The sequence below is a fragment of the Leptonychotes weddellii genome, chromosome 13, assembly GCF_054177405.1.
Source record: "Leptonychotes weddellii isolate Sample4059 chromosome 13, ASM5417740v2, whole genome shotgun sequence".
Lineage (NCBI taxonomy): Eukaryota > Metazoa > Chordata > Mammalia > Carnivora > Phocidae > Leptonychotes > Leptonychotes weddellii.
Window position 1 is genome coordinate 80,254,817 of NC_138381.1, and position 24,125 is coordinate 80,278,941.

A 24,125-nucleotide genomic window follows, 5' to 3' on the forward strand; every position below is an offset into this window, starting at 1 on the left:
TCAGAGGTGCTGGGGGCGTCTGCTTACCCGTTTTGCCTTGGAGCGCGTTGGCGCGTCTCGGGGGTAGTGGCCAGGTGCATCAGAGAGATAGACTTCCACGTCATCAGGCACTTCTTCCAGGAAGTTTGAAGGTACAAGGCCTTTCTGCCCGTTCAGTTCCCCCTAAAAACACAGAACGAGTTACTCGATTTTCCCAAAACCTCCTTCTTGCTCTCACCACAGGAGCAGAGCTCTGGGGAGGGCTGCCTGCCGGGTCTGTTCTGGTTCAAACGTGGGAGAATTCAGAGGGACTCCAGTGTCTCCAAATTACCCTGATCCGGACAGTGACCGCGGGACGCGTTCGAGGGGCAGAGTCCCGTCCCCGAGGTCTGCACCTGGCCTGTCTGGGGTGGAGCTGAGGAAGGTCTGTTCTGGCCAGTGGGCTCAGGCAGCTCCCAGGAACCAGTCCTCAGGACCACCCCATGTAGTGGCCGTTGACCCCCTGGCTGACCTCAGCATCCCTCATCCCAAGACACCACTCGAGCAGATGCACCGATCCAGACAGACTGACCCCCTCCCGAGGCCAACATGTGGTCCAGCGTGCAGGCCAGGTGCAGAGCTACGCATCCGTCTCGTGCACAACCACATTCTCACCATAAAAATGCAAACAATTTGGGGGACATGAAAATGTCCGTTGACACCTCCCCAGAGAGGATACTGCTTCAGGTCTGTCTGTTCCCTTCCAGAACTTTCTCTCACATCTCTACGCAGGTACATAGTTAAGGTCACCGTCCACAGGACATTTGGACCGAGCGGGTCACGGCCACCATGTCACTTCCTCCCCACCGCCCCCAATGCCCACCTGCCCCATCAGTGCAAGTCCCGGACTACATGGGAGTCTGTTGTTCTGTTTTCAAGTCCAAGAAATAACAGCATGAGATGCGCAGCCTGCTCCCTGATTAGAAACTGCAGCCAAGGAGAGCACCACCAGGGTGAAGAGTGAACCTATGGGATGGATGGGAGAACGTTCGCAAGCTACCTGTCTAAGAAGGGGTCGTGTCCAGAACACATCGAGAGCTCAACACAAGAACCTGATTAAACGATGGGCAAAGGATCTGTATCGCTATTTCTCCCCCAAAAAGACACACAGACGGCCAACAAGTACATGGAAAGATGGTCAACATGAATTAACGAACATCTTAGGGAAATGTAAACCAGAATCACCAGACACCACCTCACATCTGTTAGGACGTCTACCACAGAACACAAACAAACATTTAAAAAAACCACAGACAAAATATTGCTGAAAATAGGGAGGAATTGGAGCCTTGTGCACCTGCTGGGGGGGATGAGAAGTGGGGCGCTGCTGAGGGCAAAACGATCCAGTGGCTCCTCAAAAAGTTAAACCCAGAGTTACCATCTGACCCAGCAATTCCACTCCTGGGTCGAAACCCGAAAGACTTGGAAGCAGGGTCCGAGGGACGTGTTTGCACACCATGTTCATCACTGTGTTACTCGCAGGGGCCAAGTGTCCATTGACGGGCGAACAGCTAACTAAACCATGTGCACCCAGCGTGGAGTTATTTTCGGCCTCCCAAGGAAGGAGAGGGTGACCCGCGCTACGATGTTGCGCTCAGTGAGGTAAGGCAGGCGTGAGAAAAGTCCTTGTGTGTGAGGCCCGGAGAGCACGTGGATTCATGGGGACGGAGAGGAGATGGGGGGCCAGGGACGCGAGGGGTAAAGGGTGACTGGTGTTTACTGGGGATGGAGTTTCAGGGTGGCAAGCGGGGAGGAGTCCTGGAGGCAGACGGTGGCGACTTCACGACAACGTGAATGTATCACCACCGCACTGTGCACGTAGAAATGATGAAGAATGTGTATTTCATCACAATTAAAAATAAAAATTGATTTAAAAAAAGAGGTAGCCCCAGGTACCTCCCACCTCTTCCCAGCAAGAATCCCCTCTGAGCCCAATACGCACGCGCCGGATCTGGCCACCCGCCCTCTCTTCGACCCCGGAGTCCCCGTCCCCGTTCTCCTTCCTCGCCCTCCTCTAGGAGCTAAGGTCTCTCTCTCAGTGTCCCTTAGAGACTTCTGTAGGACATCTTTGCGGCTTACTGTACACATTTCTCCCACATCGAGGGTCACAAATCACGTCTACACCAGCCACTCTGCTGTCTACGAGCCCAGATGTCAGCCAGATCCTCCTCCCCACCAGCCACGCCTGCCCCTTCAGGGGAGCGCCACGTGGAGTTGTTGCTCGGGTCTGGGGACTGGGTTCTATGAAAGTGCACGGCCTCATCCTCACATCCCCGTGGGCACGCAGACCCAGACAGTCCCGCGCCCGCGGACATCCAGACGGGCCCCTGCTCGGGGCTCACCGAGGAGCTCGGGGATGGACCTGCCTCTTCCCCTCGTTCTCCCGGGCTTCTCGCGCCATCCTGTGAACGCCACGTCGCACAGGACCCCCTCACGTTGCCCCCTCCGCCGCACGCTGCTGCATCAGACGTGGCCACTAGAATCTTCCAGGATCAACGGCACGGATCCCTCTCCATCATGGAGAGGCTCAGATGTCCTGTTCACACCCTCAAGCTCAGCATTTTCCAAAGCACATCTTTCTCTCAACTGCGTTCTCGTGCCCGTGTTCCCAAGGGCAGCCATCACCTGAGGCAGAATGTGGGCGTCTTCCTGGACAACACTCTCACCCCAACTAACAACCCGCGCTCTGGGAGCTACTGACGCTGCCTTCTGTCCACCCCCCTCGGCCACTTGCACTGGCCTGCAGCCCGCGCCCCGGCCTCGGGGGCCCCCACCTCCCTCGCCCGCCCCCTCTCCAGCCCTCGACAGGACAGAAAGCCTGACGTCTGCCCGCTCGCAGACCCTTCACAGTCTCTTCTGGAAAGAGACGGGGGCAGAGTGTGAGCATCCTCACTGACACGGATCTGCAGTGATCACGAGCCTGGATCCCCACGTGCCTAAGGCTGTGAACTCATCTGACTCAAAGAGAAACCTGCCTTACCAGGACTTGATGGATTCCCAGCTGTTCTGATTAAAGAAAGGGGGGTGATGGGGGAGGTGGGACCCCTGGCACGAGATGGTGGCCCTGTCCCCCAGCCCCCCCTGGGGCGGGCACCCCACAGGCCTGCCAGCTGGCTCCTTCACAGCCCTGTGGGCTCAGGCCCGGGAGGGCGGCACTCAGGGGGGCCACCAGGGGGGGAGCACGACGAGAAGCCCATCGGCATTCTCTCTTTTCCTCAGGAAATGTCGGGAGGGTAAAGGACGGAGGCTGCCCCCGGGGCCACTGAGCCGGGAGCCTGGTCCCCGCTGCCAATGGCCGTCAGCTCCGAGGAAGGTCAGGGAGGAGTTCTACATGCTGTTGGTGTGGATTAATTAGTAACTTTGCCTATTTGTATTCCTTCCTTCTCCCGTATAAAAACGTATACCGTACAAATAAACAGAGAGTTAAACTGGTACCTATTTGGATGGAAGACAATTTTAGATGGAAGAATGGGAATACATGTGCTTTGTTTGCAGCTTATGGACACGGAAGTGCCCCCCTCAGAGCAGGAGGGATGGAGATGCTCACAGCCCCTCTTTCTGTATCAGACGAGCCCCAGTGACAGGGACCTTTCCAAAAGCCATAGGAAGCTTACACATAATTGTAGGGGCAAGAACACGCAAGCAGAAATACACATGCAAAACGAATGAAATGGTGCTTTTTGATCTTTCAAAAACTTACATAATAAAATCCATCTTCATCGATCTCACCAAAAACGGTAATGATGTCTCCGGTGCAGAACGTCAGCTCTGCCTGTGGAGACAGAACGGCAAGTTAGTAACACCTTCGGCACGGAGTAGTCGGTTTTCCTTAGAAAGTTCTTCACGCTTGCTCTAACGATTTCTTTCTTCTCATTATTCCGGCGTTGACGTGCTCTCTCAAACAGGGAGGAAGGGTAGGAGGCCGACAGGTGCCTCCGTGCACGGCGCCTCAGGGACTCAGGAGGACGAACAGCTCAGGCTGCAGCCCGCCGCCCTGCAAAGCGCCCCGCGCGCTGCTCCCACCGGAGCTCAGTGTGAAGCGTCTGCCTTCGGCTCAGGTCATGATCCCGGGGTCCTGGATCGAGCCCCGCATCGGGCTCCCTGCTCCATGTGGAGCCTGCTTCTCCCTCTCCCTTTGCTGCTCCCCCTGCTTGTGTGCTCGCTCTCGCTCTCAAATAAATAAATAAATAAAATCTTTAAAAAAAATAAAATAGAACTGGTCAAAGAGTTAACTTGAAAAACCCAGAACTTCAGGGAAAAATCCTCTGCAGTGTAAGGACCGTTAGATAACTATCCTTTCACTGAGTGCAAAAAACCTTTACTCAATTATTCATTCTCTACAAAGTGTCCGTGCCATGCCAGGCACCAGCCTAGAGACGGGCACATGGACTCTAGTGGAGGGTGCAAATCCAAGACAAAATAACACGTGGGTTAATCTCTGAACGTGAAGATGAGGGAAGGAAGCTGACCTCTCAGGCCACCAGGTGTCCCCTGTGAATCGGGTCCATGCAGAAATGCTTGCAGAGTGCACACTCTGAATCTGAACCACGAGCTGGGAGCACGTGGGGCACAAGGAAAACCGTGGGTGACAGATTTGGACACAGCTGTCGTCTGAAAAAGCAGGTCCGTGGGCTGAAAACCGAGCCTCTCAGCTCTGGAGGCGACTCCCTTCCCGCCTCCCAGGGCGTCGAGGGCCACGCCGGCCCAGGCCATGTGTGCGGAGGACAGGGGGCCTCCCCCTCAGCTTCTGCGTGTGTGGGGGGCGGGGGGGGCCTTACAGTTCTGCTTTCGCTCGGGGCTGTTATTTCTCTCTTCCAGGCGACCCTACGGGGCTGTCACCGAGGCAGAAGATTGCAGACTGCTCCGCCCGTGGCGTCCCATATGGGGAGCCCGGGCCACGGCGACGGGGCCTGTCAGCTGCTGCACGCCTTCCCTGTCTCCTCCCACCCAGCTCCCTCACGCCATTTACTGCATGTACCGACCCTTCCAGATCCCACGGCCCCCAAGCCTCCATGCGGGGAGAGGCCCAGGCACCAGCCGTGAGCCGCAGCGGAACAGCGCCTGGCGCGTACCTCCACATCGATGTTAGGTGAGCTTTCTCGCGGGTCGTAATCGTACAGGGCCACCACCCTCCGCGTCGCCCCCGGGTGCCTGCTGCTTCTTCTGCTTCTCTCTGTTTACATCGCAAGGAGAAGAAGAAAGCCATCAGTTGGTTATTCCGAAAGGAGTGGCGCCCCCTCTCCCTCATCCCCAGGGCAGCAGGGCACACGCGGCCAGCAGGACCCGACGACCGCTCTCTCCAGGGCCTCATGCTCGGGGTGCGAGCACCAGCGAAGCCTCCGGCTGTGGGGCCGGGCGCCCTGAGCTGCATGTTCTCGTATGTTTGCTCTGACCCAGTACCCCCTCTTACAGAGGACGCTTCCCTTCCCCGATGTGTCCGTCCAGTGGGGAGGCTAACATGAAGCAGGGGATCCTCCGGAATCAAAGCTCTCAGTGGCTCTGGGCAGCACAGGACGGTGCGTTTCTCCCAGAGGACCTGGCGTTGGTGCTTTTCTTCCAAACACAGCTGCTTGGTGCCTAGAACTGGTTTTTGGGATTCATACAAAGGAAAACCATTGAAGGCAAGTGTTTAGAAAGCAACTGACGTCGGTCATGTGCCCTTCCGGGGCGTCCCGCAGGTGCAGGGCCGGCCGCGTGCGAAGTTCCAGACATGGGCCACGCCTTGGGTCCTGCTCCAGGGTCGCCGCTGTAATTTAGAAAGCGCGAGGGCGCCTTTGCTGGGCCTGTGCATGTGTGTTTCCTTGAAACAGACCACGGGCTTCCTGCATGGGTGCATCCAGTCCTTCTGGACGTTGTTAATTTTCTAGGGGAGGTGCAAGTACGAATCCCTGCAGGTGGCAAGAAGAGCCCAGAGATGCATTCTGTCCGGCGCCCGCTTCCGACCGTGTTGGCAAGCTCACGTGGTCACACAAGCCCTGCAGTCGTCAAGGTAGAGGACAGTTCCCTCAGCCCCCAATCGCCCTCCCGTGTCTTTGTGGTCACCCCCAGCCCAGGTAACCCCTGGTCTGTTTTCTGTCCCCATACTTTCACCTTTTCTGGAATATCCTATAAATGGAGTCATGCAGGTTTTAGAAACTGGCTTCATTCACCGGGACAATGCACCTGAGCTCCCTCCGTGTGACTGCGTGTGTCCACAGTGCTACTCTTATTGGTGAGGAGCATCCCCCTGTCCGAAGCATCAGTGACTCGGTCCACCTTCCAGGGGATCAGTGACGCGCCGTGCAGCCGCCACAAGCGCCCAAGCAGCTGTGGGAGCGCACAGAAGCTCCATTCCCCCGGGCGAGGACCCAGGAGGGGGCGGCCGGCTGGTACCGTGTGTCCGGCTGGAGACGGACCGCCCCCTGTTGGGCACAGCGGTCGTGGCACGCGGGTTCGCCTCCAGCCCTGAGGGGGCGTCCTGGCTTCTCATCGCGCTCTAACCGGCCCTCCATGGGTCCCGTATGCATCCCTCCACCTGCTCGTTCGCCATCCACGAGTCCTCTGTGGCAAAGGATCTCTTGGGTCTTTTGCCCACGGGGCACTGGTGGTTTGCTTTCCTGTCGTCGAGTTGTTGAGCGCAGTGTGTTCTCAGTACGGTTCCCCGTTCGGCCGGGTCCCTTGCAGATACTTGCTGCAGCCTGGGGCCTCGCTCTTCTTTCTCTTCATGCTGTGTTTCTCGATTTTGGAAACTACTCAATTTTAGTGAAGTCTGACATCAGGCTCTTCCTTTTCTGTGTCATGGTTTTAGTGTCACGTCAAAGAAATTGTGGCTTCCTCACCATGAAATTCTTCTCCTAGAAGTTTCATGGTCTGCTTTCATACTTAAGACCGTGTTCAATTTTAAGTTCATTTTTTGAGTTTCAGGAGTGTGGCCCGACCTTCATTTTTCTTTGCCCAATTCCACCACCCATTACGGAAAGACCATCCTTTCCCCATTGAACTGCCCCCTCCCTGGGTTGAAACTCTGTGGACGGTGCAAGCGTTGGTCTGTTTCTGGATTCACCCTGTTGCATGGATCACGGTGCCTCTGTGGCCTCCCACACCACCTGGTCTCCATCGGCTCCCCTGTGTGCCAGTCGTAAAACCTGCTTGCACGAGTCTTCCACTGTGCTTTTAAAAAATCGTTCGAGCAACTGTAGTCCCTTTGCCTTTTCGTACACGTTTGATTTAGCGCATTGAATCTACACGGATCCCTGCACGGACGTGGACCGGGGGTGCATCCATCTGCAGGTCAGTTTGGGGATGTTGGATGTCTTCACTGCCTGAAGTCCAGGAACATGATGTCTATTTACTTGGGGATCCTTGGATTTCCTTCCTCGCCATTGGTGGTCTCCCCCACACAGAGCCTGCGTGCATTCAACCCCTCCTTCTCACGTCTGTCACATCGTTGCAAATAGTATTACTTTTTAAATGTCAAGTTCAAATTTTTCACGGTTAACATTGGAAAAACAATTGCTAAGCTCACTCGATAGTTCTAGGAACTTCTGTTCTAGATCCTTTGAGATTATCTAAGTAGATTTTCATGTCATCTGTGACTAGAAAAAAGTTTGTCTTCTTTTCCGGTCTGCATCCCGTTTCCTCCTGTCTCACCGCACGTGGTGTCGGAAAAGGGCCGCGAGGCGGACGCCGGGTCCTGCCCCGGCCGCGGGAGATGTGCGCTCAGCCCGCAGGGACAATCCTACTTTGTAGTGCTAGAAGGGCCTGTGGTGGCTCAGTCTGGTTCCTTCAAAAGTCAGGTTTAGAAAAAAAGAATAAAGCAAACAGACATGTAATCTAAATGGTAACATGAATCAAGCCACTGTTTTCTAGCGGATCGCTTGCAGGCTTGCTGGGTGTGCGGTGCATAGAGCCCGCTCCCGCCCTGACCCCATCACTGTGGCCTTGGGAAAGGAGTCGGGGTATACGGGGCTCAGGAGCTTCGGCTCGCGGGCTTGACCTGGGCGGTGTATTCACAGGAGCTTCAACTACCAGATGTGGGTTTCAACTTCAGACTGTAAGTTCACTCATACCAAAGAGGTTGAAACAGTGTATTTGATTTTGTGATTATCCTTAAAATTATGCATATTCTTTGAGCCATTGAATTTTGTCTCTGAAATCCGATTTAGAACTAAGTTAACTTAATGTTTTGAAGTATTAAAACCTAAAACGTGAATGACATAAAACGGATCTTTCTGTCTGTAGCTATTTAGAGAAAGCAAAGGCCTTTGTAATGAGTAGATTTTCCCTGCACATGTGCACAATTAGAAATCATAAATGTAATGTTTAAATTCACTGAAAATAGTTTTGCTGTGTACTCACTGGTGCTTGCAAATTGGGTCAAGATAAATGGAGGAGTCTGTCATCCGTCCACATTAAAGCGTGAAAATCTTTTCTGCCTTTTGGATGAGCAACACCCACCTGGATGGAAAGCATGGCGTGACCTCATCACCCTCTGACCCGTACTAGGCATGGGCGAAGGCTCACAGCTCATCCCCGGCGTCCCGGTCCGTGTGCACCACCCGAACACAGTGCAGTCGCTCCTCACGGCTCTGGGGGCTGGAAGTCTGAGGCCGAGGCGCCGCAGGGTCAGGGTCTGGGGAGGACGCGTGTCCTGGTCCACAGGCTTCTTCTCCTGTGTCCTCGCGGGGTAGAGGAGGCGAGGGACGCCCGTGGGGCCTCCTGGATGAGGGTACTGATGCCCTTTTGAGAGTTCTGCAGTCGTGACGTCAGCCCCTCCCAGAGGCTTCGCTTCCTGACCCCAGCACCGTGGGGGTCACATGATAAACTTACACATTTTAGGGGGACACAACATGCACAAACAACCAGAAAGCAAATAGTCTATTTTCTAGATGGACTGTCTATTTTCTAGACAGACTTTTAGTAAGCGAGGCTGCACTTCATCTTCCATTAGAAAATCATCTATGTTGGGGCGCCTGGGTGGCTCAGTCGTTAAGCGTCTGCCTTGGGCTCAGGTCATGACCCCAGGGTCCTGGGATCGAGCCCCGCATCGGGCTCCCTGCTCCGCGGGAAGCCTGCTTCTCCCTCTCCCACTCCCCCTGCTTGTGTTCCCTCTCTCACTGTGTCTCTCTCTGTCAAATAAATAAATAAAATCTTTAAAAAAAAAAAGAAAATCATCTATGTTTTTGTAAATATTTAGGTGCATAAATGTCCCCAAAGCACGCAGGACCATCACAACCCGGTTTATAGAGTGGGTTCATTTTCAGTCTGGGATGGCCCAGACTGGACCCTGTCCACACCACCTCCTGCTCCTGGCTGGCGGTGTGGCCACGGGGTGCTGGGGGAAGCAGAAGCGGCCCCGCCAGCAGGTGCAGGGGTGAGCCGGGGGCGGGCTCTTACCTATTTTCTCCACGGGCGTGTTCAGAGGAAGGAAGCCTTGCCTCAGAAGCTGGTCCATCATTTCCTCGTCGTCGGCCTGGATTTCTGAGACCATGTTACAAGGAATCAGGCCGAGCCGGGCGCAGGTCTCCCCACGGTAGAAGCCGTCCGCGTCTTTGTCACCATAGACCTGCAGCCAGTGCGGAGGGCCAGTATGATTGCTGGGTCGCAAGCGCATCAGCTCTGCCGGCGCGGACCCGCGTGTCATCATGATGTGTGGGAAGATCCCGCGGTCACCTACACGCGCCCTGCAGACGTGCACACCTGCCCCTCCACCCACACAGCCTGAGAACCAGCTTCTGCCCCAGGGTCTGGACAACCCGCTGGTCTCCCCATCAGGGCTCTGGCTTCACTCTGCCGGCTGTGTGTGAGGAGACCCCACCCGACAGAGAGGACTTTGAGACTCCTCCCAGCGGTGTTTCCGTCCATAGCAAAGGGCTTCCTCCGAGAGACGGAGGGCCAGGCTGTCAGGTTCCTACTTCAGACTCACAAGGTCCCTCCTCTCAGCTGGTCCGAAGGCTGAACATATAAAGCAACAGAACGAGCCTGCCCTTGGGACGAGCTAAGGAATTACAGTATGGTGACAGCAGCTCCCTACCCCGGGTGCCCCACCTGCCCGGCAGCCCCCAGCCCGGCCCCCACCTTGATGATCTGTCCTTCCTTAAAAGGAAGCTCTTCTTCGGCAGCATCTGGATTCGGGGACATGGTGAGGGGGTCATAGTCAAAAAGCGCCACAAAGATCCGGGCTGGGAGCTCTTCGGCACCTGGGTCGGTCTCTGACTCTTCGTAGAAGTCTGGAGAAAGGCGGTCCCGCTCACTGTACTCGTCTGGGAGCATGTGGGGACAAAGACAGAGGGCTAGGTGATTCCTGGACTTGGAGACGTGTGCTATTGTAGGAAGTGTGGTTTAGAAGATGGGACGGTGGAGGCACTGTGACTTGTCTTTAAAATAAATTTGTGGTCAATATGCAGATCGACACAGATGGGTTTGAAAAACCAGCAGCTGTCATGGAACTCGAGTGTGGGACAGGCCATCCGCCGCAGAGCACAGCCGGCAGGACGGCCCCCCACCCCCACCCTGGTCACCAAAAGGCACCTGCATGTGAGTCAAAGTTTGGGGTACTTCACCGAGCTGCTCACTTAGCTCTAAATACTTAAGTGGCGACAAATGCATTCTTCACGTATTTATTTGTCAGAGAGGGAGAGAGAGAGAGAGAGCGTGCACAAGCAGGGGGAGGGACAGAGGGAGAAGCAGGCTCCCCTCTGAGCAGGGAGCCCAATCCTGGACTCCATCCCAGGACCCTGAGATCATGACCTAAGTCAAAGGGACCTCTGGGGAGGTCACAGTCCCCTGGTCAGAATGGGATCCCCTCGAGTGGGGCATCTCACGTGGAGCAAAGACCAACTATGATAAATGCAAAGACCAGCCACGATCCAGCGAGAAACCGCACCCAATTCCATCCTCCTGCGAGTCATGGGTCAGTGTCAGGAGGCTTCCTCATGCTGATTGTAAGGTCGAGAATTTACTACATCCAGACCGACATACTTTTTCTCTTTTTAAATCTTTTTAAGTCACTGTTTTCTTAGTTTAGGACACCTAGAGAATATGAAAAGGTATAGTATTTTTATTCAATTGTGAATGCATTGCTTCTTAAAAATCTGTTCGGGGGGTGCCTGAATGGTTCAGTCGATTAAGTATCTGACTCTTGATTTTGGTTCCGGTTGTGATCTCAGGGTCGTGAGATCGAGCCCCGCGTCGGGCTCTGCACCAGCCATGGAGCCTGCTTCAGATTCTCTCTCCCTCTGTCCCTCCCCTGCTCATGTTCTCTCTCTCTCAAATAATAATAATAATAATTAAAAATATATTTAGGGAGTATATGGTCTACAGAGTTAAGTTCCTCTGGAAAAGAAAATGAATGCTTTTGGAGTGGAGCAGATTCCTAAAACAATCACTGATATTTGCACAAGAAAAATGGCAGTAAATTGGAACGAGGGGAAAAGGGTCTGTTTGCACGTCACTGACCGTTCCCGGGGGTCACTGGCCACTGGTGAGCACATCTCACTTTTGTCCTCTGAAACTCTAATAGGTGCTTCTGTGTGTGTACGAATCAAAGCATTTGATTTTAATCATGTTTTTATGTGCTTTCTTGCACCGCTACATGATAAGAAGTCAGGTACAATTAAACCAAATCCATCATGGATTATTTAGCACTTTTTTGAGTTGCATTAAGAGGCTTTTTTTGGTTAAAGCGTTAGCATTACTCTCTTTTTGCTAATTTAACTAGTGTTTTACTAAGATGAAAACACACATGCAGCGTTTTGATTTCTTTACAATCGAAGGGCCGTCAGAGGCTCCCCGAGGTTGGGGTCAGCTGGTGAGACCCGGGGGCGCCCGTGTCTCCCCTTTGCCTCTGTGCCCGCCAGGCCATTTGCAGCCGCTCCCGCGGCCGGTCCCTCTGAGTCCCAGGAGACTGGGGATGGAGCCTCTGCAGAGCCCCAGCGTCCTTGTGGCTAACGCTTCAACCACGTGCACTGCAGTTCACGCCATGAGCCAGGCTGTGGGCTTCACGCATGACAGGGACAGTCCACTGAGATTCAGAAACCCGCTTCCACAGCAGAGAAGACCTGAGTCTGGGCCGCACACCAGCCCCGCCCCACCTCGTTTCTAAAGACGGCCGGTCCCCCCAAGCCCGGAGCACCCCTCAGGCTCGGGAGTGACACGCGGATCATGTGAACGTGGCACCGGGTTTAGAGGCCCCGAAACTACCCGGGCTCTGCATGATGTAACCTGCCAGGGGATCCGGAATGGGAGACCAGCGTTCACCAGTGGGACTCTGCATACTTTGTCATTTTTCAGTGAACTGAAAAGACTCTTTTTTTAAGGATCTTGAGTATTCTATGACATTTTTACTGATCAATAAAAACATCCTAAAACCATAAAGGTAGACGAGGAAATTTTTTTCTCCATTGTCTGGACTCTAATTTAGAGAAGAAAAGTCTGGAAGAAGGACAATAGTTTAGAGGACCTGTTTTGCGTCATCCCATCTGTCTGTCCTGTTAGTTGACGTGAACGGAGGCGACTGTCTCCTAAACATAGGCTGTGTGGCTGTGATGAGTGCAGCAGGTGTCCGGAGGCCCTAAGCTGTCTCCCCGGAGCCCCGGGTCGGTCTGTTGTACGCCTACCCCCTTCCCAGCTCTCCCTGCCTTGTTTTCATGCGTGCGTGCCTTTTCACAAAAGGCCCGTTTGTTTGGGCTGATTACCAAGTTCCATTATCTTGTGTGAATACCTTTTGGAATTGTTTTTGCCGTGATTCATTCCAGTGGAATGAACAAACCTTCAACCACTGCCCCCTTCCCCACCGGGTCGGTCACAGGGACTGAAATGACAGCTTTCAGCAAGACTGGCTCAATCCCAAAAAGGAAGGAAGGGAATGGGCACAGAGTGCCGGAAGAGGGCTCATGAGCAAGGAGGTGAGCCCGGGGAGGAGGGCAGCCCACGCTCCGGAGGCCACATCAGGCCTCGTGGGGTTTCCCGTCACACTGAGCCCCGCTGCCAAAGCACTTGATGCATGCAGAGAACTCTCCATTACTCTGGCTTATGTAGGTGTTTGCAGTTTAGCTGCCATTCCTGCTTCTTTGACCACAAGCATCTCATGAGAGCACGAGCCGGGACGTGGAGAAGCAGCACCCTGCAATCTCTCCAGGCCTTATGTGGTTTGGCCTCTCCAGGAAAGAAAAAAATCAGTAGGGAGAAGATTGACATAAAAAGCCAATATGATATTTGAGAATACTTACAAATAGGTTTCATTTCTCTTATGCCTCTTTCTGCCTTCTTTTTGCCATAAGTAATGGAGAGTTTTCTGTACGTGGTTGACAATGCTACTCCTAGTAAGTTTGTAAACACGTTCAGATCAAGGATTGAGCAGCCATGTGCTCTGGGGTCGGAAGAGAGACAAAAGTGTCAGTCAGGCCCACTAACCGATGGATGGGACCATCATTGGCCGGGACCGCTGAGGACCAGCACTGCCATGGGAGAACCTTCGGCCCACGTGATCCACCCTGTCAGCCCGTCCTGCAGACACCGGGTTTCCTAAAATCTGAAGACACAACATACAGTCATAAGTCTCGCCAGCCTTGGGAAACAAGAGAATTAAGTTAGCCAAATCAATTCAACTTAGAAGCAGAAGCTCTAAAGGCAACTAAACTTAGCTTTTAACTGAAAGGTTAGCTGAATAACCTGGAAGAGAAAAAGGCTGCTCACCCCAGCCACCCTGTCTTCCACACCAGAGTTGTTTCTTGACACACCGAGGGGAGTGGGGGCAAGAAGGGTCTCCTTGGGAGGCAATGTTTTCTGCGGCTCCTGCTGCCAAAGCCAAATTCTTGGAACCAGAGTGAGAGGGGCTCAAACCCAGCTGGTCACCTCTAAGCACAGAGGACCCTCAGCTAGTCTCAGGACAGCCTGCCCTCCCGCAGCGCTCACGGACATGGGGGGGTGGTCTGCACTTCCCAAATCCCGCCTGGGCACGGTTGTGTGTGAGGTTACTGGAAACTCAAAGACAGACGTTTCTGTGCGTTACCAGCTTTGAAACTCACGGCAACATCTTGGCCCTAATCCGAAGACACCAATCAATTTTCAGGGTTGACTCGGAAGGATCTCCTTTACAGATGGGTTTGCTTCTAATTTGCACTAACGGTCAGAATCATACAAGAGAATCACAGCAAAACCTCCAGCTCACTGGTAAGTAGTTGGAGTCGGAAAGTTCTCAGGGGCGCAGGGAATGAACGGTGGTCAGAGAGTCCCAGTGATCAGACGGCTTGTTACAGGTGGGGGACAGGGTGTGGGCCGCAGGTGGCCCGTGATTCAGCGGGGGTCCGGGTCGGCGCCCTCGTGTGGACAGACCACGACTGCGCGGGCTCAGACCCAAGGCCTGGCGCCCCCAGCGGCTCACCTGTGCTTTCATGGAAAAGTTCAGCATGGCGGGAGCAAATGTTCTGGAAAGGGGACACAATATAGAGATGAATGAAGCCTTGAATGAAGCCCTACTCTGGACAACCTACTAACAAGCCTGGAACACAAGGCAGGGGGATGCATCTAGAGCTGATGATGGAAAATTCATTCTGAAAACCGCCCCCCCGGAAAGAAAGGGGAAGGGAAAAAAAACTACTTTGGAAACAATATGTAAAAATGGATGTCTTCAATAATTGCTCCTCCTTGTTTTTTTCCAGTTATGAATGAAGACCAAACACACCAGCAACCCAAACCCACAGCCATAGTGAGAAAACACCCTTGACGGTGCAGGTGGTGGTCCTAACAGGTCCCCGGGGGCTCGCTTTGAAAAGATACGTGTTGCCAAACTTTTGGATTATCATAGTTCAGCTAACCCTTAATTAAAATTTAGATTCAGTTGTCCTTTAATTAAAGCAGCCACAATTGTCGCTGATTCTGAGGGGTGGGGGTCAGTATTCTAAAGCAAAGTAAAGGGGTCGTCAGCATGGTCAAAGATCAGGAAGCAATGGGACTTAAATCAAAATGCATGGAAATGAAAGACAGCCAGCAGAGAGGCTCCCCAGGGATGGACACCAACAGGAAAAAAAAACCAGGGCAAAGAATGAAAATGGATTGGTTTGGCAAGCAGATGTGAGAAGGGAGTTGACTGCACACACCACAGGGCCTTCTGCCACCCGGGGCGGAGCCTCTGGGACAGTGGCCCTACTGTCGGGCATGTTTATGCTTTTCTTCCAGACATCCCGCGGGCCTTGGTGCCCTGGGGGCTCCTCCCAGTCATACTTCCTGGGGGCGGATCTCTCTGGGCTCGGGTGGGCGTCATGGCTCCTGAGGACGTCGCTGGGGTCCACTTGCTCCCCAAAGTCCTCCTCGATGCTGCTCTGCCGGGTCAGTGTCCGCCGTCGGGCCAGCAGCGGCCGCAGGCTTCTCCTACAGGGACAGTGCCCGGGGCCCGGGCTGCACCTGGTCGTGCTCCTGAAGCTGAAACACAGCTCCTCCTCACTCCCACAGTCCAGGCCACTGTCCGGGCTCCTGCTGGCCGTGCGGCCGGACCAACAGCCTCTGTCCTGCAGAGCGAAGTCTTCCACACGGGGGCCGACCGCCAGGCCCCGGGGCTCAGCTGGGAGCCAGGAGGCCTGCGGGGCCTCGTCCCCACCGCGGGCCCGGGCCCGCGCCCAGTACCCTAAGCCCTGTTTGTGCAAGAGCTCGAGGTGCTCTCCCTCCTCGGCTACTTCAGGGATACTGAACAGCCTCGAACTATGCTGGGTCTGGTGGGGGTGCTCAGGCCGCTCCAGGAAGGCCCCCTCGGTGCTGCTACTCTGAGAGCACTCCTTAAGGGGGTGGTGTGTTAACCCGGGGTGTGACCAAAGTGACATGGGGGGAGGAAAGAAAATAGACAGAATTAGTCTCAGAGGCCATGAGGGGCAGCAAGCATGCGTGTACTCGTGGGGGCGAAAGGCATGCTCTGGCCGGGCTCTGAAATGAGAACACAAGGTTAACGGATGGTGCCTGGTGCGGGGCAGGGGGCAGGCGCGCCGGGCCACGGTCCTAGCCTGGAGCAGGCAGCGCGCCCAGCGCAGGGCAGGCGTGCGGCGGGGCGCGGCTGGGGACAGCGGGCAGCCGGGGGCGCGTGGCCGGGGGGAGACCTGCACCCACCGAGGTCAGAGGGCGGCGGGGCGGGGAGGGGGGCGGGGGGCGTCTGTGCGGCGGAGGCGGACCCCACGGAGGCCCCGCCCACCACTGCTGGGCGCCCTCCCCACCTCCAGCAGCGCTTTGCTCTGGGCTGAACTCGCGTGCGTGACAGCCCAGCCTTGGCGCTTGGGCGCCTTCCGGCTCCGGGCTGTGCGCTGTGCACGGCCGAGCTCCGCCCGTATTTGCAGAGGACCTGGTCGGCCTGGCTCTCCGGATCCTAGCCCGGCGCACACGGGTAGCCTCATCCCGCCATCCTGGGCCCGCCTGGCACAGCGCCCTCCCGGGGCTGCCCCAGGCCGGAGGTGCCTAGCCACTGTGCCCCCACCCAAAGTCGCCGCGCACAGGTTCTCTCTGCTGGGGCATCCTCCACACCAGCTGAGCAGCGAGTGCATCCCGACTGCCTCGCCGGACAAGGCCCTTCCTCCCCAGGCCCCGCATGGGGCTCCGCAAGCTGGGGACCCTGGTGCGTTTACCCGAGAGGGCGCAGGAGCTCAGTGTGGGTGGTAAGGGCCTGGGCCAGCGCCCTGGCCTCTGACCCAACCCCTCCCCTTTGCTAACCTGGCACCCCGCGTTTGTGAGCGTGAAGAAGGGGTCTAATCTGGGGGCTGCCGGGGCAGGGCTGGTCTGGGGGAAGCTGGCTCAGCTGTAGGGAATTGTCGTGATGCCAGATCCCCAAACTGTCGGACTTTCCAAAGAACTCAGAAGTCCAGGCCAGCCTATAAAATCTCCTGATTTAAAAACAAAAATGGAACAGCACTGTTGGCAACGCAAAGTGAGCCTCTCTGCCCAATGTCAGCTCCCAGGGGCTCCCCCAGGCGGCCCCCCCAGCTGGCAGGGCGGCACCAGGCCATGGGCTTTTATTCCGAACTTGCTGCTCTCCAGGCCTCCTCCCCGGAAGGGAAGGCAAACTTCTGCTTCTTTGCTAAACTATCTGCAGGAAGTGCCACTCTAGGAGCTTTCTCCATCAGAAGGAGAAGCGTCATGGAAAAACAGATCCAGGCTTTGCCCAGCCCACCCGTGAGCACCCGCAGGCAAACACAGGGAATCGGGGGGCATCAGACGGAACCGGGCGAGGCCTGGGCTCTGCCTCCCTCAAGGAAGGTTACTGGGAGTCCCGCCGGCCGGTGAGGCCTTGGGAGCTGGCAGTAGGCTCGGGAGGAGCCCCCAGGAGCGGCAGGCGCTGACACTGCAGAATCTGCCCAGGACCCCACCATGTGCCCTGGTGACAGAGTATCTCCGAGGCCCTGCCAGGGCCCTGTGCTGGGAGAACATCGGAGTCTCATCAGTGCAAGGCAGCCGGGGCTGGATGCTGCCTTCTATCCACCATCACAATGCGTGCCCGTGTCCCAGAGACCTTCCACGGTGGGGTGCTTTATCCCCCAGTGGAGTTTTCCTCTTCGTGGCCTTTTTCACTGCAAAGCCCACAAGGGTCCTAGCAGCCGTCCGGCCCTTTGTGTGTCTCCCCCGTGGGGGCTGGGAACAGCTGGAGGATGGCGGCCACACTGCTCACCCAGGCGGGTGCAGGGCCCACCGTGGGAGCGAAGGCCCGAGAAGGCAGGCAGCGTGTGGGCACACACATGAGGGAAAGCCTCCTACTTGGCTCTTTGGAGGCCTCAGGCTCAGGTTCCCCATGAAGCCCCTCACTGGCGGCCACACCAGAGGTGGGAGCAGAGGATGTGGGGCTCTGGGGGGAGGTGTCTGCGAAGGGGCCTGTGTGTGGACCCCATGTTGCCCCCGACACCCCACCCCTCTCTGGCCTCCATGTCCCCTGGAGCACCGATCACCCCAGCTTCTTCCTTGCATGTAAATGCAGAATCCCTGCTGGGCCCGCTCCTCCCCAGCCCCTAGTGCAGCTCCGAGGCCCACTCTCCAGCGGCTGGCTCTGTGATCAGCACTTACGGCCTGTGGGGGCGGGGCGGGGAGAGGCCTTCCCTGTTCTGGGTCTTCACTCAATTCCTGGCACTGAGCTGGGCAGCCCGAGGGTGCCAAACAGACTCTCCCGAACCCCTCCTCCTGGACTTTTGGGCCAAGTGCAGGACAGGAGGTTGGAGGAGTTTCCCAGCACAAACTCAACAATGAGGAAGAAGCCGAGCCAAACCCATGGGCTCCCCACAGCAGGGTGAGGCCATCCGGAGCCGCCCACAGCCCCAGCACAGGGACAGGGAAGGGGAGCTCCAGTCCGCGTGGCAGGAGCCGGTGACCCTGGGCCACTGACCTTGAGGGTGTTGTGGGATGTGCCGCTGGGCCTCCTCCTGCCCCCGTCCTCCAGCTGCATCTCAGAGTAGAGCTCCTCCTCGTCCTCCTCCATGATGTCCGAGAGGTCGGAGCCCCGGCTGCTCTCTGTGTGGTACTCGTCTCCGTGGCAGGAGTGCGGCTGGGGGCCAAGAGAGGGGACACTGTGGGGGTCCGTGGTCTGGGGGCCACCCAGGCCCTCCTCGCCTACCTTCCCCTGCTCTCTGCATGCTTGGAAGCCCCAGGCTCGTGCATGTGCACGTGTGTGTGTGCATGTGTGTGCATGTGTGCACATGTGTCATGTGTGCATGTGACTGTGCACCTGTGTGCGTGCATGTGTGCATGTGAGTGCACGTGTGTGCATGTGCCATGCACATATCTGTGCGTGCATGTGTGCATGTGCGCGTGAGTGTGCATGTGTGCATGTGAGCGCGCATGTCTGTGCGTGCATGTGTGCATGTGAGTGTGCATGTCTGCGTGCATGTGTGCGTGTGAGTGTGATCGCATGTGTGCATGTGTGCGAGTGTGCATGTCTGCGTGCATGTGTGCATGTGAGTGCGCATGTGTGCATGTGCATGTGTGCGTGCATGTCTGTGCGTGCATGTGTGCATGTGAGTGTGCATGTCTGCGTGCATGTGTGCGTGAGTGTGCATGCGTGCGTGTGAGTGTGCATGTCTATGCGTGCATGTGTGCATGTGAGTGCACACGTTTATGTGTGTGCATGTGTGCATGTGAGTGCGCACGTTTATGTGTGTGCATGTGCGTGCGTGCAAGTTGCCCCCATCCGTGGTGAGGAAGTCCTGGACGTCCCTATCCTGTCAAGCTCAGGGAGCCAGAAGAGCACAGATGGCCAGTCCAGGTCTGCTAGCTCCGAGCTGGCAGGAACTGGCAGAGACCCTCACAGGCTCGGGCACACCGCATGTGTGCAACAGAGAGCCACAGGGTGGGAAAGTGCACGTATGTGTGCCATATAAAAGCATTTAAGATTTTTACAAATACGGTGTCGTCTAACACACACGCACACCCTGGGTTGTCCGGAGAATAGCTGGTCCGGGCAGGAGGTGGGCCCCGCGCACAGGCGGGCCTCACGCTGGGCCCAGCTCGCTCGTGGACACCTGACGGAGCCTGTGCGTGGACTACATCCAAACATCCTATAGGATGAAAGGTGCGCGTGGTAATGTGCGTGCACACACGGACACGGACAGCCCTGGCCGGGCACCACGACGCCCGGCCGCTGCAGCTTGGCGCCACACTCACTCACAGTGTCCGCTTTCAGTATCTCAAGTATTTAAAGCAAAAATACGGAAGGTTGCCACAACCCAAACCTCACACCCAGGCGAGCTCAGATTTATGACCACGTTCCGTTTTGCTAGATGGTGTTGATTAAGAACAGTTTATTTTCCTGGTGGGCAATAAGACAAATGAATTTAATAGCAGCCTGCGACACATTTATTAAAAATACTCCAGTTTTCAATTACTAGCCCAGATAAAGACGTGTAAGCACTTCTGGCCACATGAAGTTCGAGGCCCGCTGGAGGCAGGAAGCTCTGCGTGCCTTGTGGGGAGAAGGGGCCAGGAGGGATCTCAGCCTAAGCCTCTGCGGCCTCGGGGTGGGCCTGGCTGCAGCTGTAATTCTTTCACTCAGGGGCCAAGTAGAAGACATACAATGAAGGGCTTTAAATACACAAAGACCAGCCTGGTTTTAAGGCGGTCTTCCCCAGGCGTCCAGGAAACTCCCTTGCATGAGGATACGGTCTCATCTAATTCCAACCCACTGATGTCAGAATAAACTCATGGAATGGAAGGAGGGGTCTGTCACTGGCCAGATACATTACTGATAAGCCGTTGATAGGAATCCTATTCCTCTCTTGTTGCTGGGCACGTGACCCAGGCTGCTCAGTGAGAGGTAGCAGCAAGTCTGATGGAGCTTCTGGAAAAGACTTTTCTCCCAGTTAAGAGAAAAGTGCCTGAAAAGCAAGCCCCCTCTTTTTTTCATCCGTCCCTTCCTTCCTTCTTGGGGTGCTGTCACATGAGGGTGTGATTATTGGAGCTATGGCAGCCACTTTGCAAGCAAGAGGAAGGCCAAAAAGCATGGAAGATTCAGAAGCCAGAGCCCAGAAACACTGGACAGCTGAATGAGTCTGGCAACATCCTCCTGAGGCTTCCCGTATCGTGGGTGGTGAAATGTCTTCATCACCTTTGTCGTTATTAGGTGGGCATTCTGTGTCTTATGTTAAAATGAGTACAAGTAGAACTATTTTAATCTTGCAGACAGAGTCTGATGGCTGGAGGAGCTGGGCAACCTGCCCACAGAGCTACGGCTGAGCAGCGGCAGGGCCAGGATGTGACCCCGAGTGTGTGAGCCCGACGCCCCCGAGGCCATGACGCTGTCCTGCCTCCCGGGCATGGCAGGTGTCCCGTGACCTATCTGCTGTCTTTGTGGGACACCCCCGGGCTGCCCGACTCTCCAGCCCTTCCTGTCTCTTGTCCAGACAGTCAGGGCTGCTTCCGTTAGAGTGCACGTGATCAGAACCCGGAGCCACAAGCCAGGCGGGGCGCATCTGCTGCGCAGGGGCCTGGGCTGGGAGGGGAGCACTGACGGCTCGCGCTCTAGGTGTAGGACGTGGATCCTGCGTGTCGGGCTCTCCCATGATGCCTGGCATATACCAGATGCCCAACAAACATTTGTCTAATTAAGGAAAGTGGATGAACAAAAGGTGGGTTCTGCTAAATTGACCAGGTGGTCATCTGTAGGTTTATCTGACCCACCCAATCGTCCCCGTGACCAGATGCCGGCACAGGGCGGTTGGGGAGGGTGGGAGCCTCCCATCTGGACTTCTGGAACTGTCCCCAGAGGAGGTCACACTCGGTAGCTCTGGCTGAGGCCAGGGGAGGCCCACGGGGACCCCACTCTCACACTCACCTGCTTGCCGAGCTCTGAGCCTTTCAGAAAGTCGTCCACCGAGGCGCCTCTCCTCTTGATGTCCGGGGAGTCGTAGCTGTCTTCCTCATCTGAGTTTGTGTACTGCCCGCCGCCCCTCTCCAGGAAGATGCTCCTTTTCTCTAACTTGGAAGGAGAAGGAAAGGAGCAGTCAAGAGGGGCTGGTGAGGGGCAGGGGGCTTCCAGGCCCCCATGTCTTCTGGGCTGGGCCTCTGCTTCGCTCAGCCCCCCAGTCCCCTGGGAGCTCCCGCGGGCAGGGACCCGTGTCCGGTGGCCCAGCGCTGGCCTCTGATGTGCTGCTCCCGTCCCTGACCAGAACCACTTCCTGCCTTTGCTGGAGGAAACCTAGGGATACTGATGGAAAGTTCTCTCCCCACCTGGCTCTTGATCTCTTCAACACTTTCTTGAAAAATAACATTCAAAGGTTTGCTTTCTCTCCATGCCCTCCAAAAGGTGAGCTGCCTGGGGAGTGAGCAGCCCCAAGCTCTGGCTCCAGCCAGCTCTCAGGACCCCGCCTGGGGGTCTTAGGGGTGCCATCCCAAAGAGCAGAGGGGAGCCCACTCCCCTGCCAGGCCCTTCCTGCCCACAGAGCTTCACCGAAAGCACCACAACGTTCTGGGCCCAGGCTTCTGCTTCGTGAGAAACAACACAGCGAGGATGGGCTCACTTCCTCTCGTCAGAAGTCACAAATTAGTGTTTAATTGTTTAAGTATTTGAGGCCAGTACTGAACCAGTTGGGAGAGCTCACACGACAGCCGGGGTTTCTGGTGTTTGGGGAGGACCAATGGCTGTCACTGCACTGCGCATCCCTCCCCACTGTCCTGCACGGGGCCTGTGTGACCCAGCTCTGACCCTTAGGGTCTGCACCCTTCCTGAGGCTCCCTGACCTGGTCCCCACCCCAGGGCCAGGCTGACCCAGGCTTTGGGACCTCCAGGCGTCCGCACGGATATCTCCACCTGCAGCTCAGAGAGGACACTGTCGGGGCTCACTGTCCTGGAGGGACCTACAGCTGGACGGGCAGAGCCGAGACGGATGCTGACCGCCGCTGTCTCCTCGGCCAGAGCCCCGAGCGCAGGCCACAGCAGACATGCCGGACACCCCGGTAGACCAACACACCCGAGGAAGAGACGGGGGCTTTGTCCCAGGCAGGCAGGTGCGGGGGGGCACACGGTCTAGCCAGTTCCGGATCCTACTCTCCGGGGCCTGGACGGGGCACCACTTCATAGGTGTTTCTTACTACGTCATGTCTCACTGCACATCTCGTCTGGAATACGGCGCCACCATAACCCAAATGCTCCCGTCCCCATGGCCCAGACAGTTCCGGGTAACAGGCACGCGAGTGTATTTTTAAATGTGCACTTCTGCACGTAGGGACATGTGTATATACACACGCCTGTCTACGTGTGCACGTAGATATGTCTGTGTGCATGTGTGTGTGGAAACAGGTCTGCACGCGTGTAGAAGCATGTGCGTGCACACACAGCTGAGGCTCTGAAGCCGCAGAACCAGGACGTGAGCCTCGTTCAGGAAGAAGGTCTCCAGGCCGACTTCCAGAAGGCACCTCTCAGACCCTCAACACAGACAGAGCCTGGGGACTGGGCCGCTCACAGCCTGTTGTCGGAGCTGAGCCAGGCTGGTCGAGAGGCAGTTTCTCTGGGTTCGTGGGCCCATTTTCACATACTGAGAATACATTTTGATCCCATCAGGATCTGGCCGAGAAAGCAGTCCATGGGCACAGGGAGGCCGCGTGGCATCCCTCCCTCCCAGGCAGCCCCCGGGCGCCAGCGCCTGGAGCAGCCCCCTCTGCAGACCAGTGAGGAGAAGCCCAGCCTTACCCTGCTGCTCTCGGCCACTCTCTGCGCGGCTTCCCGGGCCATGGCCTTGGCGACGGACGTGGAAACCGGGGTACCCTGTGGCTGTGGGAGGATCCGGCTGGGCGAGGGGGACCGCCTCCCCAGGCCCGAGCCCTGCAGGCTGGGCGGCTCCAGCATGTGCCCGTGGGCTGGGGCCGGGGCCCCACTCTGCTCCCAGGCCCCGTCCATGGCGACGTGGGGACCCAGGTGTTCATCTTTGGTATCGGGGGCTCCGGTACTTGCTAAGGGCTTCGGTGTGGGAGTTCTCAGGTGGGGGGTTGGAGGCACCAGGAGGTCGGGGGGGATGGCAGCAGGGGCGGAGTCCGTGGACTCGCCCTGCGCAGAGAGGGTCCGCACGGTCACGCCCTTGGCTTCCAGGCTCCGCAGCCGCACCAGCTCCACGGCTATGCTGTCCACCATGGGGGAGGTGACCTCAGCCACCTGCACACAGAGAATGCCCGTCACGGGCGGCCCGCCTGCCCGCAGCTTCTCCCCCTGCACCCTGCCGGACAGGGGCCAGCCCCCAGACAGCCTCCCAGGCCCGGGGACTGGGACCCTATCCATGCCCAGCTCAACCGCGTGCCCGGCCCGGAGAGCCTCAGAGTGGGGAGCAGGCCGGGGACTTCCACAGACCCCACCCGTGCAGCTCTTGGAGGTTCCTGGGCTCCAGTGAGGGCCACGCCCTTCCTTCCGTGTCCAGAACCAATTCAGATATAGATGTGGGGGCCTCAGAGGCATCAGAAACCAGGTATGAACTGCCAAAGCTGGGTGGGGGGAGAAAGGGCCAGGCAGAGGCCAAAATGGACTTCCTGCTATCATAGAGCAAGGATACACTTCTGCATGAGCACACCCTGCCTGCAGGCTTCCCCACGGAGGGGGAGCACAAGGGAGTCCCGGGGGAGGAGGGGGAGCACGGAGGAGTCCTGGGGAGGAGGGGGAGCATGATGGAGTCCCAGGGGAGGAGGGGGAG

General features: G+C 56.6%; 1 protein-coding gene across 9 annotated transcripts in view; it reads right to left on the reverse strand.

Annotated features, from left to right (window-relative positions):
• Positions 1-24,125, reverse strand: part of RIMBP2 (RIMS binding protein 2) — a 90,906-nt gene that overhangs the window by 2,583 nt on the left and 64,198 nt on the right. For 8 of the 9 annotated variants that reach the window (XM_081802418.1, XM_081802420.1, XM_081802422.1 and 5 more), the window contains 9 exons: positions 23,138-23,596; positions 21,284-21,427; positions 18,344-18,502; positions 13,411-13,528; positions 10,075-10,259; positions 9,394-9,562; positions 5,091-5,191; positions 3,719-3,790; positions 28-162 (listed from right to left, as the gene is read on the reverse strand). In XM_081802418.1, the coding sequence (XP_081658544.1) occupies positions 28-162; positions 3,719-3,790; positions 5,091-5,191; positions 9,394-9,562; positions 10,075-10,259; positions 13,411-13,528; positions 18,344-18,502; positions 21,284-21,427; positions 23,138-23,596 (1,542 nt within the window). Of the gene's footprint in view, positions 1-27; positions 163-3,718; positions 3,791-5,090; positions 5,192-9,393; positions 9,563-10,074; positions 10,260-13,410; positions 13,529-15,095; positions 15,768-18,343; positions 18,503-21,283; positions 21,428-23,137; positions 23,597-24,125 lie in introns of all 9 variants that reach the window. The other variant, XM_081802426.1, reaches the window with a different exon arrangement.